The sequence below is a fragment of the Vulpes vulpes genome, chromosome 6, assembly GCF_048418805.1.
Source record: "Vulpes vulpes isolate BD-2025 chromosome 6, VulVul3, whole genome shotgun sequence".
Lineage (NCBI taxonomy): Eukaryota > Metazoa > Chordata > Mammalia > Carnivora > Canidae > Vulpes > Vulpes vulpes.
In genome coordinates, this window is record NC_132785.1 from 15,754,108 (window position 1) to 15,771,810 (window position 17,703).

General features: G+C 37.3%; 1 protein-coding gene across 1 annotated transcript in view; it reads right to left on the minus strand.

Annotated features, from left to right (window-relative positions):
• Positions 1-17,703, minus strand: part of DIAPH3 (diaphanous related formin 3) — a 490,845-nt gene that overhangs the window by 110,069 nt on the left and 363,073 nt on the right. Inside the window, exon 27 of the mRNA XM_026009631.2 lies at positions 17,268-17,327. Within this exon, the coding sequence (XP_025865416.2) occupies positions 17,268-17,327 (60 nt within the window). The remainder of the gene's footprint in view (positions 1-17,267; positions 17,328-17,703) is intronic.

Here is a 17,703-nt window from a genome sequence, read left to right on the forward strand (position 1 = left end):
AAGAAAAGTTAATTAGTTGGTTGGGTGAGTTTCTTTTTATATAGCTCTGTTGACATCGAGTAGACAAAGTTTAGTCATGAGTATCCTTACAGATCTGTTAAGCTGCTACCTAATGACCCAAAATCCCTGGGAAAGAAGCACCAGTCCAGGTGATATTCCAGCTACCCCTTCCTTAATCAGTTAGGTGCCGCTGGGATGGGTCTCTCTCTGATTTCCATCCCCCATCTCCTCATTACTCCAGTAAATCAAGTATTAGTTGTATGTATTAGTATCATGGGTCAAAATGTATAAATAAAACCTATCCCTAGACTGGCAGCACTGAAAAATCATCACAGATAAACAGTAATAATAATTGCTCCTAGTGGAGAAATAAGACAGGAGCTAACAATATTAAAGTTTATGATTTTTCCTTAATTGATGACAGTTTGATAAAAAATATGCAGAAAGTTTCTTTCCCCCTGCCCTTTGTTCCTCACCAACCTGCTCCTCACATTTGGTCAGTTTTATTAAAAAATAGAAAAATATACAATTTCACTGCTAATTAAAAAATGTAAAAAAAAAAGAAAGAGATATAATTTTGTACAACTAAATTTTTTAAAACACATCTAGTGCTGTTGAGGGTTTGAGCAAGGGACATAGTCATAGGCTGCTGGGAGGAGTATAACTTAATATAATCTCTTTGCTCTACCCAGGTCAGTGTGGGCAATATGTATAAAAAGCCTTAAAATTGTTCCTATCTGTTAACTTATCCTAAAGAAATGGTGCTATTTATTATAATGATGAAAATTTAAAAGCCATGAAAAGGTCAAACCCTAGGGAAGCTGGTTAAATAATGTATGGCCCAGGCTTACTATGGGGATATTACACAGCCATTAAAAATTATTCAAAGAGAATCCATTTTATATGGGAAAAACTCCTAAGAAAGTTACTATGCACAACATATATGAATTAATATGTATGCTAAAAATTAGAAAGAGTGATACTAATATGCTAATATTTATATGTGAGTAGTTAGGTTATGAGTAATTTTGTTTTCTCCTTTATAATCTTCTCATTCATTCATTTATTTATTTACAGTTTTTATTTATTTATTAATGACAGAGAGAGAGAGAGAGAGAGAGAGAGAGAGAGGCAGAGACACAGGCAGAGGGAGAAGCAGGCTCCCTGCAGGGAGCCCGATGTGGTACTCATCCCAGGTCTCCAGGATCAGGCCCTGGGCTGAAGGCGATGCTAAACCGCTGAGCCACCCAGGCTGCCCAACAGCAAATATTTTGTTGAGAGAAATAAATGAGTAATCTTCTAAGACACCTTAAACATTTAGTCACTTAATTCTAAACCAAACTCATCAACATGTTTGGAGTCAATATGAAGGATTTTTTCACTGGTTATAGACTATGTATTTAAAAGTAGTCTATAGAAGAAATCACTCATTTTATCATAAGTTAAACCTAAATGTCTTTTAAGTTTGTGACTTGGAGAGGTCACCCCCCATTCATGTGGTGAGCTACAAGCTGAGGACAAGATTTTATGACAACAGTTGACTACACTTAAGCAGTATTTCCTGATTACTAGTAAATATTGAGACGTGATTGAGTGTACATTAGACTTAGCAGGTGAGAGGCCTGGTCAGCTTTTCTTGAAGAATGTTTTTGGAGTGTCAGCATTTCAGAGACTCTAGAAAGGCTCTGGACTGCTATCACATGACAACAAGGACAGACACACCAAGTTAACTGAAGAGGATAAGCAGGCGGCAGCCTACAACATGCTCACTCTTTTTTGTGTAATACTGAGCAGATCTGTCATTTTAAGGAAGATCTGAGGGACCGATAAAATTTATAAAACCATAAAATGACACAATCTTTCCTTTAATGGGCAGTTTAACAGACATTTTAGGGTGGAATTCTAAGTTGTATCAAAATCTATTCTCAATATGAAAAACATTTGTGAACCAATAGAAAAATAGGCAAAAAACTTGAAATAGGCAAAAAAACTGCACTTCACACAGCAGGATATTCAAGAAGTCAATAAGCATATGAAAAGGTGTTCGAGTTGCTCATGAGGAAAATGCATATTAAAACCACAATAAGATACCCTAGGAAAGTTGTCGAAATGAAACTCTCACCCATTGATTGCTGCTGGAAGCATAAATTGCTACAGTCATTCTGGAAGGGAAGGGTGTTGTGCAGGATCTACGAGAGCTGAATATATATTATATATATTATACATATATATAAAATATCTATTTATTTATTTATTTATTTATTTATTTATTTATTTATTTATTTATTTATTTTCAATGAAAGAGCAACTGCACTCCTAGGTATACACCTGACAGCTCAGAGACACATGTAAGAATGTTCTTAGCAAGACTATTATTTTTTTCTTAGACTATTTGTATTAGCCAAAAATCAAGAAATAACATAAATACCGAACAACAAAGGGCAGGGGGAAATATGGGATAATCAGAGTGGAGTACAAAATAAGAATGAACAAATTACAAATTCACACAAGGTGGATACAAAGCATAGATCCTGTTTATAAAAAGAACAAAGCAGGATGAATTGATGCTGTCAGAATCAGGATATGTGTGCAACGACGTGAGGTTATGAACGGGAGGAGCAAGAGGGGCTCCTGGGATTCTAACATTTGTTGATCCGTGTTGGTTACAGAGGTAAGTTCACATTGTGAGCATTCATCAAGCCATATACTTAGGCACTGTGTACTTACTTCTATTTATGTTCTTTCCCAATATAAAGTCTTCGCTTAAAATGAGGGAGGAAGCAAAAGAGTATAAGGAAAGTTTAAACAAAATACAACAAAACCTCCCAGTTCAGTGCTATACATAGTGCAATACTTAAGTAAAGCAGAGAGAGCTTTGCTGAGGCATGAATTTGTACATTTATAGTCTTTTATTCCTGATTTTCAAAGTGGAAATAGTGTTTGGTATTTGTAGAAAAACGATAGTAACAGGGTTAAAGAAGATCTTAGAGCAAAACTACAAAGAGATTCTAGATAGGGCTGGGGATCTGTTTAGAAGAGGAACATGTGATGAACCATATGGGTCTAAAATAAGAAAAAAATAAATTACACTTTTCAGAACAGATAGGCATGGGGGCAGCGGCACAGAATCTACCACAAGGAGAGTATACCAGCAGGATATAAAACCTCATCACCAAAGAATAATTTAAAAAATTACTCTCAAAACCCTCTCTTTCGCTGACTCTCAAGCACATACGTAGAAGACACAGAGTTCATTTCTGGGAAATATTACAAGTTTCAACAACATAGTACCTACAGTTATTAACTTTCCTTACCTCATTCAATGACTGAATATATTTATTTCGCACCCTGAGATCATGTCTTTTTGTTTATATGACAGAAGCGAATGGGGATCAGTGACTGAAGAGGTTAACAGAACCGAGGGTAATGAGGTTATGTCCAGTCTCCAGCAAGTGGGGAGGAAACAGAGTGTTAGAAGTGATGGAGACCTGAGGCTTAGTGGGGGTGAAGCTACCACCATAGGCAGCCAGGGCAGCCCAGGATCCAGGGCAATACCTCTGGGCAACACCTTCCTCGGCCCTGAGCCCTGTGAGACTATCCCAGGGATCTCATGTGCTCCCGTCCTTCCTTCCTTTACTGGTGTCCGCACATCAAACATGGAGCATCATCATTCTTATTTAAGCAGTTGCCTGGTGACAGATCACAATTAATTTTAAAAGATCCTTTTCTCTTTTTTCTCCTCCTTTGGGCCATGGGGAATACTAAGGGAAAGATATGAAAATACGCTTTTTTTTCTTTTAACCCAGTGATAAAATATGCTTTGAATTAAATAAAACCTAGTACATGGTTTATCAAACATCAGCTTAAGAACTCCTCAGGCTAACTGTATTAATAAGAAGTAATAAAAGGACTGATGATAAAAGTTTCTTAGTTGTGTCTTATATTTGTAGCCTTGAAGTTCTATAGATTGAGTTATTGGCTTGTCAGGACTAAAATATAAGATGCTATTAACATTTTTAATGCTAAATCTAAACAGTACTTATTGGTTCATCTTTCAATGTGGATATGTTGGTAAACGAGGATTTTGTTTTTATTTGCATATCATATTAGCACTTTTCTGCTGCATAAGTGTTTTAATGAGAAAAGTATGTACATATAATTTAATAGGCCTCATCATTGTATTTCAAGAAAAGAAAAGAAAAAAAAAGAAAAAGCCAGAATCTTTTAACCTTGAGGCTGTTATAATGGACTAGGTGAAGGTAAATAAAATTGATATATGAGGTAAATGGTGATGCACTTTTTTTAAACTATATCTCAATATTCCCTTATTTCATTATTCCTCTAGAAATCTGGATTAGACAGCTCCTCTGACTAATTAACCAAAGGAGGTTTGACTAATAGAAGGAGATTGCAAGCATGATTAGTTAAATGATGATGTACATAGCACTTAATGATCATTATCATTTATTCTAATATCAGTGGTAATAAATGGTGAAACTGTTTAAGCCAAATGCTGTCACATCACAATAATGTACATCATGGCTAACGCTAATAACTTCTAATTTACTTGGGAATCAATGGGACATGCAGCTTTCTTAATGCATGTCAATGCTTTCTTCAATAAATTTATAGAGCCTTTTAAAGTAAAAAATATTTATCTCTTTACCTGGACTGTGTAACAGGTAGTCATACCACCATTTCCCTTCAAAGCACAAATAGCTCCAGTGTAATGGATGAAGACATTTATTTACAAAGATCCAATGACTATAACCAATGCTACTATTTCAAAATACCGATCTCATTTCAGTCTCTTGCTTTCTATGGATTCAGTGGGTCCAGGTTAGCATGCAGCACTAGTAAAGATCACCTTTACTCTATGAAACAAACTAGAGTGGTACTTGATTTTCTGCATTACTCATTCCCATCACCATGTTCTCTCACATTAGGAATTACATGGGAAAGAAGATTCAGATACATGCTACAAAATCGCTGGCCAATGGTATCTCCAGGACACGTGCAAAAAGGTAGGGAGAGTGGCCATGTTATGTGGAGAGACACATTCATTATCTTGAGCTAGAGGCACTATATTATGGACTCTTCATCATGCCCTACCAGTCTTTAGGAATGCACTGTCAAGAGTCCCTTTCATTTCTGGATCATATAAAGATGAAAAGCTAAGAGCTAGGATAAACAGAAGTTCCATTTAGGTTTATGCACAGTGCTGAAAGAAGGAAAAGGAAAAAGGAAAAATACAAGTGCAGCAGCAGCTTTTAGGAGAAAAGATAACTAATGAATGAGAGAAGAGATTTGGCTTCTGGTTGTATTTTAATGGGGACAAACTAAGCTACTCCTGGAGATGTCTTCCTATCTCAGTTGCTTGCCCATTGCCCATGAGATCTTTAATATACTCAAATTTAATTTTAAGGTTAATTTTTGGTTTACAAAGAAATGCAAAAGGCCTCTAGTTCCTTGTCTTTTAGCAGTTCTTTGTTTCTGACTCCCTGCTATCTCTTGATTAATCAATTTTAGACATTACTTATTGATTTCCTGTTATGACAGACCACAGCTTAGCTTCCTTACAGATTGGTTGTCTTAAAAGGGCTGCTAACAACATGGCTTACCCCAGGACCAAGAGAGAGGGAGGAAGACAGAGCCACCAGGGTGGAAGCCATGGTATCTTTTATAACCTGACCTCAGATGTGACATATCATCAGTTTTGCTATATTCAATTGGTTACAGACTAACCCTGGAAACTACCTGTGGTGTGGGTTACATAAGGATACAAACAGCAGGAGGCAGTAATCATTGGGGCCACCTTACCGTCTGGCTACCACAGTGTTTATATTGGTAAGACTGTAAAATCGCACACAAGGCTATGGCAAATTCAAGCAGTGTACCACGATTATATATCTCTATTTTCCCCTAGAGTTAAAACCGCCTCTTCCTTTTTTTCTTAGTACCTGCTACTCTTCCCATACCTGCCCCCCAAATTTCACTATACATTTATACACAAATACACAATTATACAAATAAGGCTGTGTGTACATCAATATAATTGTACACACAGCCAAATAGATCAGATTATCTTTAAGTTCTTCATTTTCCTCTTGATCTTCCCCTAGAACTTTCTGTGTTTATGCTTCTCCAAATATGTACTATTTTCTGCTACATTTTTCATACCTGAAAGATTTTTTTAAATCTTTTTTTATACACACATCTTTTATATCTCAATGACAAAAAGGATTTTATATATGTATATATATATGTGTGTGTATATAATTATGGTTTAATATATATTAATTATGGTACTATTCCCTACATTTTGTCTGTCTACTAAGAATTCCTTTGGTTTGTTTTTTCCTCTTCTTTTTTCATGTTGAATGATTTCCTCAAATGTCAGATGATGAATCCCTGGCTCAAATTAACATTTAAGAACAAACAAACATTTTGAGTGAGGGATAGGTTTGTTAACTAGTGAGCTTCTCCATGGGATGTTCTTGCAGCAAGCTAGCACTTTTTGAGGGAAGGGAGCCCAAAGGCCTTTTCTCTGGACTGTTCATTACCTCAAAAGGGATATTCAGACATCTACTTGGAGACATGGGCTCCTATGGTGGTAGGATGGGGTCAAAAGAGGATTTTGCCATTCGTTTCTCCTCAAGACCTTCCTTTATATTCACATAATCTGTTTTTGGTGGAGTACCTCAATTCTGGCTTGTATTCTAATTCTAGAGCTTCTAGCACAATTTTTATGAACAGCATACTTTTCACTTCCGGGAGGTGTGGAGGAAAGGCCAAGATGGAGAGTGGGGGAGGAATAAGTGCAGCATAGTGGTTACAAGTCTGGATTTGTTTACAAGTCTGGCTGGAGGCTGAACTGCTCCCTCACTATCCTTGCATTTTCAGCTCTATGCCTCCTTCCTCCTGCCTGTGGTTCCTGAACACTCGTGTGGAGCTGTGAGTAGATTAGTCTGTTTCTCATTGGGGTCACATGTTGTTATGGGTTGAACTGTGTCATCCCCTGTTGTGTTACCCCATAGTTGTTGTCACCCCACAATAGTCACTTCAACAATTATGTCGAAGTCAACAACCATGTTGAATTCAATTGTGTCACCCCACAATTGTTGTCACTCCAGCAATTGTGTCACTCTACAATTGTTGTCACTTCAACAATTATACTGAAGTCCTAACACCTGGTACCTGTGAATGTGACCTTATTTGGAAACACAGCCTTTGCAGATGTAATCACGTTAAGAGGAGCTCAAACTTGATTAGTGTGCCTGTAACAAAATGATTAATGTTCTGATACGATGGCCATGTCAAGAGACAGAGACAGGGAGAAGGTCATGTGAAGACAAAGGCAGAGATTCGAGTGACCCAGCTGTAAGTCAAGGAACACCAAGGACTGCTGGCCACCACGAGCAACATGAAAGGACAAAGGGGATGGAGACAGTTCTCACTTAGAGCCTCCAGAAAGAACCAACCTTGTCAGCACCTTCAGACTTCCAGTCTCCAGAATTATTAAGGCCTCTCCCCTACCCTGACACCTATTTTGTGGTAATTTGTCATGGTAACCTTGGAAAAGAGTACATCTGGATTCCAGCATTCTCTTCCTGTAGAATTTTCTTTCTTTTCTTTTCATTTCATTTCTTTTCTTCTTTCTTTCTTTCTTTTTTTAGAATTTTTTATTTATTAGAGAGAGAGAGAGAGAGATTGAGAGAGAGAAGCAGGCTCCTTGCTGGGAGCCCGACGTGGGACTCGATCCTGGGTCTCCAGGATCACACCCTGGGCTGAAGGCGGCACTAAACTGCTAAGCCACCAGGGCTGCCCTCTGTAGAATTTTCTACTCTATTCTGTCATTAGTTGTTGTTGTCCCAGGTGAAAGATGTCCTGGGTTCAGAGGACTTGAGAATGGTTTTTGTGATTCCTTCTCTTAGTGGTTCTGTGATGACTCCCAAGGGGACATCTCTATTGTCCCATTTTAAAACTAAAAATCTCTATAGTCTTTTAATTTTTCCTCTTTTTTTTTTCCCCTTCTAAACTAGCTCATACCAATTAATGCATTTTAAGTGCAATATAGGAACTATTCATAGAAAGAAAATTTTCAACCTCTCTAATTAGGGCACCCATTCTGCATACTACCGTCACTTTGTTCACGCATTTATAACTTTCTAGTGACAAATGCAGCCCAGCAGATAGGTAGAGAAAGGGTAAGAATGAGGAAAAACTGATATTGAAGTTATTGAACATCTACTCCAGTCTAGATACTATATATAGTACAGAGTTTTCCCATACTTTTACTCAATCTTCCTAATAGTCTATGAAATGTGTAATTTCTCTGTTTTACAACTGAGGAAGAGGGCATTCAAAGATTAAATAACCACTATCATCACCCTTTTAGTAAGTCAAAAAGTCAAATCAAGGCCTGTCTGTCTCTAAATCCCAAGCCTGACTCCAAGCTGTCTTTCAAGGTCAGACTGCTTGGCTAGATAATTTAAGGCTTCTACAGACAGAATTCAGAAATCTGGCCAGTTTTATGTTTTCATACATAGTGAATAAGAACAGCTATTGCTCTTTTCTAAGGTAACTACTATGTGCCTGGCAGGCATTTTGCAAAAGATTTTTTTAAAAAAAAGATTTATTTATTTATTTGAGAGAAAGAGAGAGAGCAAGCAGGTACATGGGGGAAAGGACAGAGGGAGTGAGAAACTTAAGCAGACTCGCCACTGAGGGCAGAGCCCAATGCAGAGCTCAATCCCATGACCCTGAGATCATTATACCTGAGCTGAAACCAAGAGTTGGATGCTTAACTGACTGTGCTAACCAGGTGCCCCCGCAAAACGCAAAAGATTCAGTTTTAATACAACCATCTTGAAAAGTGGTTTCTGTATCTGGCTCCTCCAAACTGACCTTTAATGATAAATAAAATATAAAAATAAATTGAATGGTACCTTAGTGATAACTAGGTTAGTACCAGGGGTTGTTTTCATAGGAAAGGATCTCAGACTCGTAATATGGTTGACACGCTCTGTGAAGGAGACGAGCCACCATCCATCTCTGTTAGAATGAAGGCTTGCCTCGTACATAACACAGCACCCCAACAATGCTGAAACACACATCATGTAAGATGCCCCAACAGTTTCCATTACTTTCCTAAAGAACTGCCACACTATTTTAAAGGATGAAATATCTTATCCTCTTAAAAAATGGGCCGACTTTGCTTGACTGGTACTCTGAAGCACGCTCACACTGCCTTCTACCACACTGAGCAGTATAGGTTACATTTGGAGATGAACCTCTAGAACTTTTAGGCTACTGGGAAACCAACTGCCTTCATCGTAGCACCTGGGAAGCACCTTAGCCACTTTTCTTCTTCCCAGACTTTACAGAATGCTATCATTACCTAATAGGCTTCCTCTTCAGCTGAACCATTGATGCAAACATGATTTTGTTTTCCCTGTCCATGCAGGTCATGTGCCACCTGGCCTCCCCATTACCCTTGCCTCTCTTTCCACTCAGAGATTTTCAGGAGGAGACCTTTTATCTTAGTTCTCAGAAAAAACAGATGTCATCAGGTGAGACCTCCAGATCCCCCCTCACTCCGTATTCATATCCACTTCTCTCTGTACATCCTTCCACACCTGTGCTCTCTCATGTCATCCCCAGGAACCTCACTCTAACCACTACCCCGCTATAAATATTCACCCCTCCCTCCAAAGCACCCTTCCCTTCAGAATACAAAGATGGTAAAGCCAATGCCACACATAAGGCAAAGAAACATAGCTTACTCATTATACCATGACTCATTCTAGTTCCAGCTATTCCTAGCTATTTCTCTTCTTTTTCTTCTTTCATATCCAGGCTTTTAGAAAGAGGAGCTGACACTCGTCCAACCAATGCTGTCTGGCTTCAGTTTCTACCATTCTATTGAAACTGCTCTTCCTGAGGTGAACAACAGCCCCCATGTTCTCAAGCCCATCTGTATCCAGGCACTCCCCTACCCTTTTTTTGCCAGGCCTCCTTGACACGTATGGCTTTGCTGACTGCTTTTCCCTGGCTCCTCTTGCCCTTGCCTCCTCCTCCAAGAGCGTAGCCCAGATGAGCCCTGCATACCATCCTGCCTGGAAGACCCAGGAAGCCTAGTGACCATCTTAGGCACAAGTGCTGCCTTCTTTCTCCTCTACGGATCCTGGGGGAAGCTTCACAGTAGTGGCACCATTTCACTGAACCATAAATGTTTATCTTAATTTATTTGTCATTAAAATGGTAGATCTGCCAACGATTTGACATGTTTTCCCCATTTGTGATTATGTCAATGCAACTTTAGTTCTCAAGTGACAAAATTACAGTAAAAGTGGCTTCCTTTTAAAGATATACATGTAACAATTTAACATGTGGAAACAGAGAAAAGTAATAAAGTGATCAAACAACACACAAGCCAGTAATCAAGCAACAAAATCAATAATTCTCCTTTAATCTTTCAGGGGTGGGGTGTGGGACAAAATTTGATCAGATCAAGAGATCCTGTCACCAGGGAAGAAAATATCCCCAAATACAAAATCTAAAACATAAGGATAGAGTTCAAGAAGTTTCTAAAGTCTATGCACTGACTCCTTCTGAACCTATGTTAGGAAGAAAGGGAGAAATTTCGAGTGGGCCAGAAATTTTGAAAGATCATGTAATTATAGTCCACTATGGCACACAAACAGAACAAAAGACATATTAATCCTAACAACTGTTTCAGGGAAGTCAAGGACATTACTTTCCTTATGCAGTAGTCCTTTATCCTTTTTCACTCAATTTAGTTCCAGCCTTCAGCATACATTTCTGAATGCTCATTAAATGAAAGGCATTTGCTATTTCTTGCATAAATGTCCTTTTAAAACAACTTGAAGTCCTCACTGCTTGAGGATTTTTTTAACCTATTCGTGTTTAAGAGTTTATATGCTAATGACTAAGCTAGGAGGTTGTCCCTGCCTTGACTATAAATTAGAAAGGCCTTTTCCCTGATGCCCACAGGGCATCCTTACCTAGGCAGGAGCCCTGCTGAGTCCATTCTTCCTTTTGCTTGACTACATAGTAAATAGGAGAGACTGATATTTGAAAATGTGAAATCACCCAAATTGTTTTACTCTTGGCCTAGAAAAATCTTAAAAAATATTTAAGTCTTTGACAGTTACAGGTAGCATTTGATTCTGCTTGAAAGCTCCAGCCTAAGGGTGTCAAAAACAATTAGTATTTTAATAGCTTCCTTTCTTTCCTAGGTATTTAGCAGGCACAAATTCATGGGAAAGAGAACACAAAATAATCTCAAGAATCTGAGCCAATGACATTTGGCAAAATCGTATGATTTTACTTTATTATTCTCTAGGCTCTTTCTACTTTAAATCAGAATACAAGTTAAAGAAATAAAAATGGCAGTTGTCAAAATTCACTTTGATAGATAAGGTTTTCTAGGCAAGGAGTGGTCTGCTGTTGTCCTCATTGTTTTCAAACAAGCCTTATGGCAGCTGGTGTTCAGTAGACACTACTGAAAACCTTACGAATTTCATAATTCTGCCTCAAGATGAATTCTTGTTTGGGGGAAGGCAGGTCAAGAAATAAAGAGGACCCAAGACTGAGTGGATTAGGAAGGGTGGGGTGGTTATGTGTGAAGTTTTGATAGATCAACAACAAAGCCTGTCTTATGTGTCTCCCTTATTTTGTGGAGAAATATGCTAATTCAAAGATATCTAACTAGCTTCACATTTAATTCTGACTTCAAATCTTAGAGTAGCAGAGCAGCTGTGCCTGGCGGCAATACAATCTTATTTCTATAAAAATCTCTCAAAGCTCCATATATAAGTGGAAGAGTAAAAATAGATAATCAAATCCAAATTAAGGCTATTAAGAATTGATTTAGTGTAAAGATAATATAGCAAGATTTTGTTTAGGTTATGGATGTTCACTAAAAATGTGTAATACTTGTTTGCCTAAAATTTTGATTATGTTTTATCTTATTTTGTCACAGTTAAATAGTTTTATCATTAGGGGTTTTAATTGCATATAGTTTATAGAATTCTTTCTGATTACTCTATATCCATTTAACTGAGGAAAAAAAAAATCCACTGTACTACTTAATGAAAAGAGAACCTTCTAATGAGGATGCAATCAAATTGCAGGCAGATGTACCACAAGGTGTGGTTACACCGTTCATAATTGAGAAACCTTTGTTGGGAACATTTTATGGCATGAAGAGGAAGAGATGTCCTGAAAAAGAGCAGGACGTAACATATCTTGAAAACTATTAGTCACTCAGTGGTATACCATCAAGTTCTGGAAACAAAGAAACAAACAACAAAAGTAGACAGAAAAATGAGGAACCCAAATCTTTGAAAGTCTTCTTTCAACCTTTGCAATGTTGGCTCCCCATTTCTTCATCTTGCTTCTTGCTCACATTGTTACCCACATGAGGTGTAACCTTTGACTTGCCATTCTTGAGATTTAAAGATTTTCCTTTTAGAGAACTCATGAGCTTACTACATAGGGTTAGCAGTTCTCTGTGAGGGTCTCTTAACCCACAGCTCTAGACCTGGCTTCTTTCCTCAAACCTTGAAAAGCTCCCCCATCCCTTATGGCCAATCCATGTCAGCATCAAGGGTGGCTATGATGTCCTTTTGATTTTTACCCCTCTCCTACACTTGTCACTTTGGTTCCAGAAAACCTGCTCAGACCTATCATTTTCCTGCCCAAAAACCTCAACAGTCCAAATTCTTCGTCTTGCAGACTCTCCATATACTTCTTTCCTATCTGGTCCTTTCCATTTGATTTACTGACACCCAAATGTGGTATGATCTTTATAAAAATGCATTAACAAATACTTTGATTATCTTGACTTAAAAGGAAATCTTACTATTTTCCACAGACTACAGAAAATCTTCAGATTTGTAATGCACTGTGTTGAGTAAAGACATGAGATAATGCCCCTGTACTCATTAGCAGAAGCTTTCCTTTGTTTTATTTACTGTTGTTAAACTCTGCTTGATTAAGCAAGGGAAAGAAATCTAATTAATAAGCAACCCTCTACTTCTAAGGAGTGAATAATCCAATCAAGATTGAACCGCATCCTCCCTATTTGATATAACACCTTTTGAAGCACAGACCACTGATGATCAAATAGCTCCTTCTGATGACAGATAACATTTTAGGGAGGAGATGAGAGGGGGTTAACAGTGTTCACAGCTGGAGCTTTAGCAATTAGAATATTAAATCCTACTTATTTGGGTGACATCCAGCGACCTGATTTTGCTCAATATAGTACATTAATTGTTCCATTCAAACTTAAACACAAACATGTCTGTTCACTCAACACATCTTAGTAAACATCCATGTGTCAGCACCAATGCAGTTTAGTGCTGAGGTTACAGCAGTAAGTAAGTCAGGCATCTTTTATTGCCTTGTCCCTACCCTGATGAGACTCATGAGTACCGTGGCAGACATTGAGTATTTTATAGGAAATAACTACTGCAATATGGGAAAGCCACGGGGTTATAGGAACATATAATTTTCCAGAGTGCAGACTGGGGTTCATTGGAGAACCTCCTAGAAAGTGCACACATGCTGTTGCTCTTTCCTGGCTCACACTCGCCATTGGGCTTCTGGTCTCACTTCTACTCATCCCTCAAGACTCAACCGGATTTCAGGTCCTTCTAGAAGTCAAGTTTGGATTGTCCTCATAAGGTCTGGACTGGTCTTCCACACCTGTAGGCATTCCCAAAGCTTTGTTGCCTCTATCTTGGCATTAACCAAATATACGGGAATTGTTACTCATCTGTCCCAACCAGATGATGAACTCTTAGAGAGTATCTCTATATTTTAAGTGCCTAGAAGTGATTAATAAATTTTGCTAAATTAATGAATGAATGAAAGGTTTAGCAAGGAAAAATACTGGATATTTAATTTTGGCTGAGGCTGTAAAAAGGCAAAGCAAAAGATAAAACAAGTAACGGTTTTAACCAAAGTATTTTTGGTAGGGGTTTGGAACATAGCACAAGGACTGGATTACTCAGCATGTAAAATTTCTGTGCTTCTGAAGCCCGTAGTAGATGGAATGCTTGAGGTCATCTTTTGCCAAAATATACACTGGGATATTTTAGCCGCAAGGTCCCAGAGGATACTCTACCAGGATCTATCTTCTAATTCTGAAATAAAGGATGACCTATGTCTGCAATTACACTTGTGTCTGCAGGTAGACTTTAAATCTGTACTTATAATCTATACAAAATAAGTGTTCCATGGTCTTTCTGAGTATAAGTTGGCTAAAATTAATATAGGTGTTTTAATACAGAGTTTATTAAAAGAAATAAAAGCGGTCATAATTCCAGAAGATGGTATATTCTTGGAAAAGAGTGATACCTAGTGGTTAAATCTGGGAACAAGAGACACGATATACCAGAGGCTAGAAAACCTCTGAAAATATTTATCTCAATAGGTCAACCTTATATCAAGAAGATAAAAAAAGGTACATAGATTGCTCATAGCCCAAGGGTGTGAAGAGAAATAGATGCTGATTTAAACCATGTATTCAGAGTACAGCATGGCAGATAGATTAAGAATTTGGAATCAGAAGTCAGCTCAGGTTTATTTTATTTTTTTTTAAAGATCTTATTTATTTATTCATGAGAGACACAGAGAGAAAGAGAGGCAGAGACACAGGCAGAGGGAGAAGCAGGCTCCATGCAGGGAGCTTGACATGGGACTCGATCCCAGGTCTCCAGGATCACACCTCAGGCTGCAGGTGGCGCTAAGCCACTGCACCACCGGGGCCACCCTAGCTCAGGTTTAAAACTAGGTACAGGACCACAAGCAAACTATCAGACCTGTTTAATCTTTAGTTATTTTCAACAATAAAATGGAGATAAGAATACTGACTATCTGATAGGATTATTGTGAAGACGAAATAGGATGATATGTATAAAATTTCTGCATGGTGCTTGGTATCTAGTAAGTCAAATAACTCAATAGACATTAGCTTATTATATTAGTAAGTTTAAAATAATTGTAGGAAATCTTATATGTCTTCAAAAAACAGCTTATAAGATAATATGAACTACTATTAGCAGGTAGAAAATATCAGACATTAGTTTTAAGTACATGAGAGCAGATAAAAAAGTAAAATAGGTTCAAGTTACATTTCACTCACATAGTTGAGTTATTAAGTTTAGCATTTTCAAAACAAAAAGCAACTTTTAGAAATAGCAAGATTACAAAATACCCTGAAATATCATCTTTTCCTAACAATCATCATGATCCTTGTTGCAATGATGATACTTTCCTTAAATTCTGCACTTTTCAAATTCTAATCTAATAAATCTACTTTTATATACAGAGTTCTTAAAGATTAACTGGTCATTTGACTTTCCCCCTACTTGGTTATATATATGAAAGGAAAACATAACAGGAATACTGATAGAAAATAAGTGTTAAAAACACTTTATTCCACTACATTTATATTAGAAAAGAATTTGACCTTTGTGATTTATCTCCTTTGGTTTGCTGTATAACCTATTAGTTTAATTATCACAATAGCCTTAGAACTTCAGATAGTACATGTCAACTTGAGTAAAGACAGAAACGCAAGGTTCATCTGCTTTTATGCAATGGATCAAAACAGCACAATTTATAAGTTATAATTATGGAAGAGCCTTTGTAGTCTGGTCACTCTACCGACATTACTGTCAGAAAAGGACTGGGTTCCCCAAGGCCAGTGCACAAAATTATCTTAAATAATCTTCCTCACATAATACCTAAAATACCTAATTTGAGTATAGCATGGGTATATGTATGCCATTATTATCATTTCATGATCATTGTGCTGGCTGTGGGTCTTTAATGACACACCATGGGGGTTGTATTGTTTATGTTATATAATTTTTTTTGAATAAAAAATAATACTAAATACCCATATGTAATCAAAAAAAGAAATGTGATGGGAATCGGAACTGCATTATGGTCCTATTTGTGTCACTAACTAGCCCTGTACTCTTGGGAAGGCTTGCAGCTTCTCTGAGTTTCCATTTATTCATCTACAAAACAAAATAATCTCGGGTTCAAGGTAGCTTGATTCTCTAGACATTTTGCCATTATTTACCATGTCACAATGCCTGCAAATCATAAACCCAAAGTTAGGAATTACTTAATTATCCACAATGAATATCTGTGGTATACTATAGCTCCTTTCTTTTGCTATTAGAGAAGGGAAAGGCCAAACAATAGTAAAAAACAGACTGTTGAAAATACCAGAAAGACCTACTTAAACATTTTACCTTGAACAATATGCATCTACCCATCTATTAAGATTAATTACCCACATTCACTTCTCTTTCTTACTCACATCATAGTTTTTTTTAGGCTACCCTAGAAATTTGATACAAGTTTCTGTACCTAGTCACATATTAACACTTTCAGAACTTAACTCATCCGTATCCAAAACAATCCTTAAATGAAAATCTGTCAAGTCTTTTTCCATGTATAAAACTGGCTAACTTTGATGACAATCTCACTCTGAATAAATGACAATAGTAACTGATAAATTCTTCTATGACTATGGAAGGTAAGCAGAACGCCATAAAACATAATAATGAGGGAAAGGGAATCAACATAAATAAAACCCAACCAGCATGAATTGGCACCTTGAAGAGAAAAAGAGTGCAGGGGTGTGCAGGCATTGGTTAGGGACTTTTGAAAGCAATCAATCTCAGATAAACATCTGAAACTAAGTTAACTCACCTTTACAGTGATTCTAGTACATCCTTCCACAAAATGAGCACATGAAGCTCATCTGTATTCATGATTTTGCCAAAATGCTGGTCACAGTATTTCAAACCATACTGGCAAATGTGGTAGAGTAATATGGGTAACAGATTCGGTATTTCAAATTGTATCTAAATGTAAATCCACTATGTACAATATTACTTTGAGAGCAAACTCTTTTTTGAAAGGATACATTGGACAACACTGATCAAAAATATGTGAGGTTTCAAATAATTCCAAATAACACTAATTTTAAAAATTCATCTGAGACCTGAAAGAAGAACCCTAGATACTACCATCAGGCAATAATGTAGGGAATATATGAAAATACAATCTCAGGGCAATAGGTACATCTGCACATTTCTATTCCTATAGTTATATCTAAACATGAGAACCTTCATAGCAGCCTATTAAAATAATAGATCAACAGGATAAAAGTAGATAAGAAGAAAGTGCAATTTATGAATAGAGTTTATTACCATGGTTACAAACTTTCAGAACAGGCCTCTGGGACATGGGACTGAGACTTTGCCGAATATCTATTAAAAAAAAAAAAAGAAGAAAGAAAGAGAGAGAGATTAATATAGAGGTCTCTTCATCTCAAGAAGTGTTAACAGTATTAGACTGTTTTCAAAGGTTAAATATATCTAGATAGACCCAAAGCAATGCTTCAGTACCCTGAAATACTTGAAGCCATGATGTTACGACTTTTACTTCCCATTTAATTATGCTACTGTAAACTCCACTGGGATAAGGTGCATATGGTTCTTTAGATGAGACTTGTCACATTAACCAGGATTTTCGAGGTTCAGTGCTTTGGTTTGTTAATGTGCTACTGACACTGGCCAACTGGAATGCTTCTCTCTCTGACATTTGTCATTGCAAGGGAAGGATTAAGCAAACTCATGAAACTTC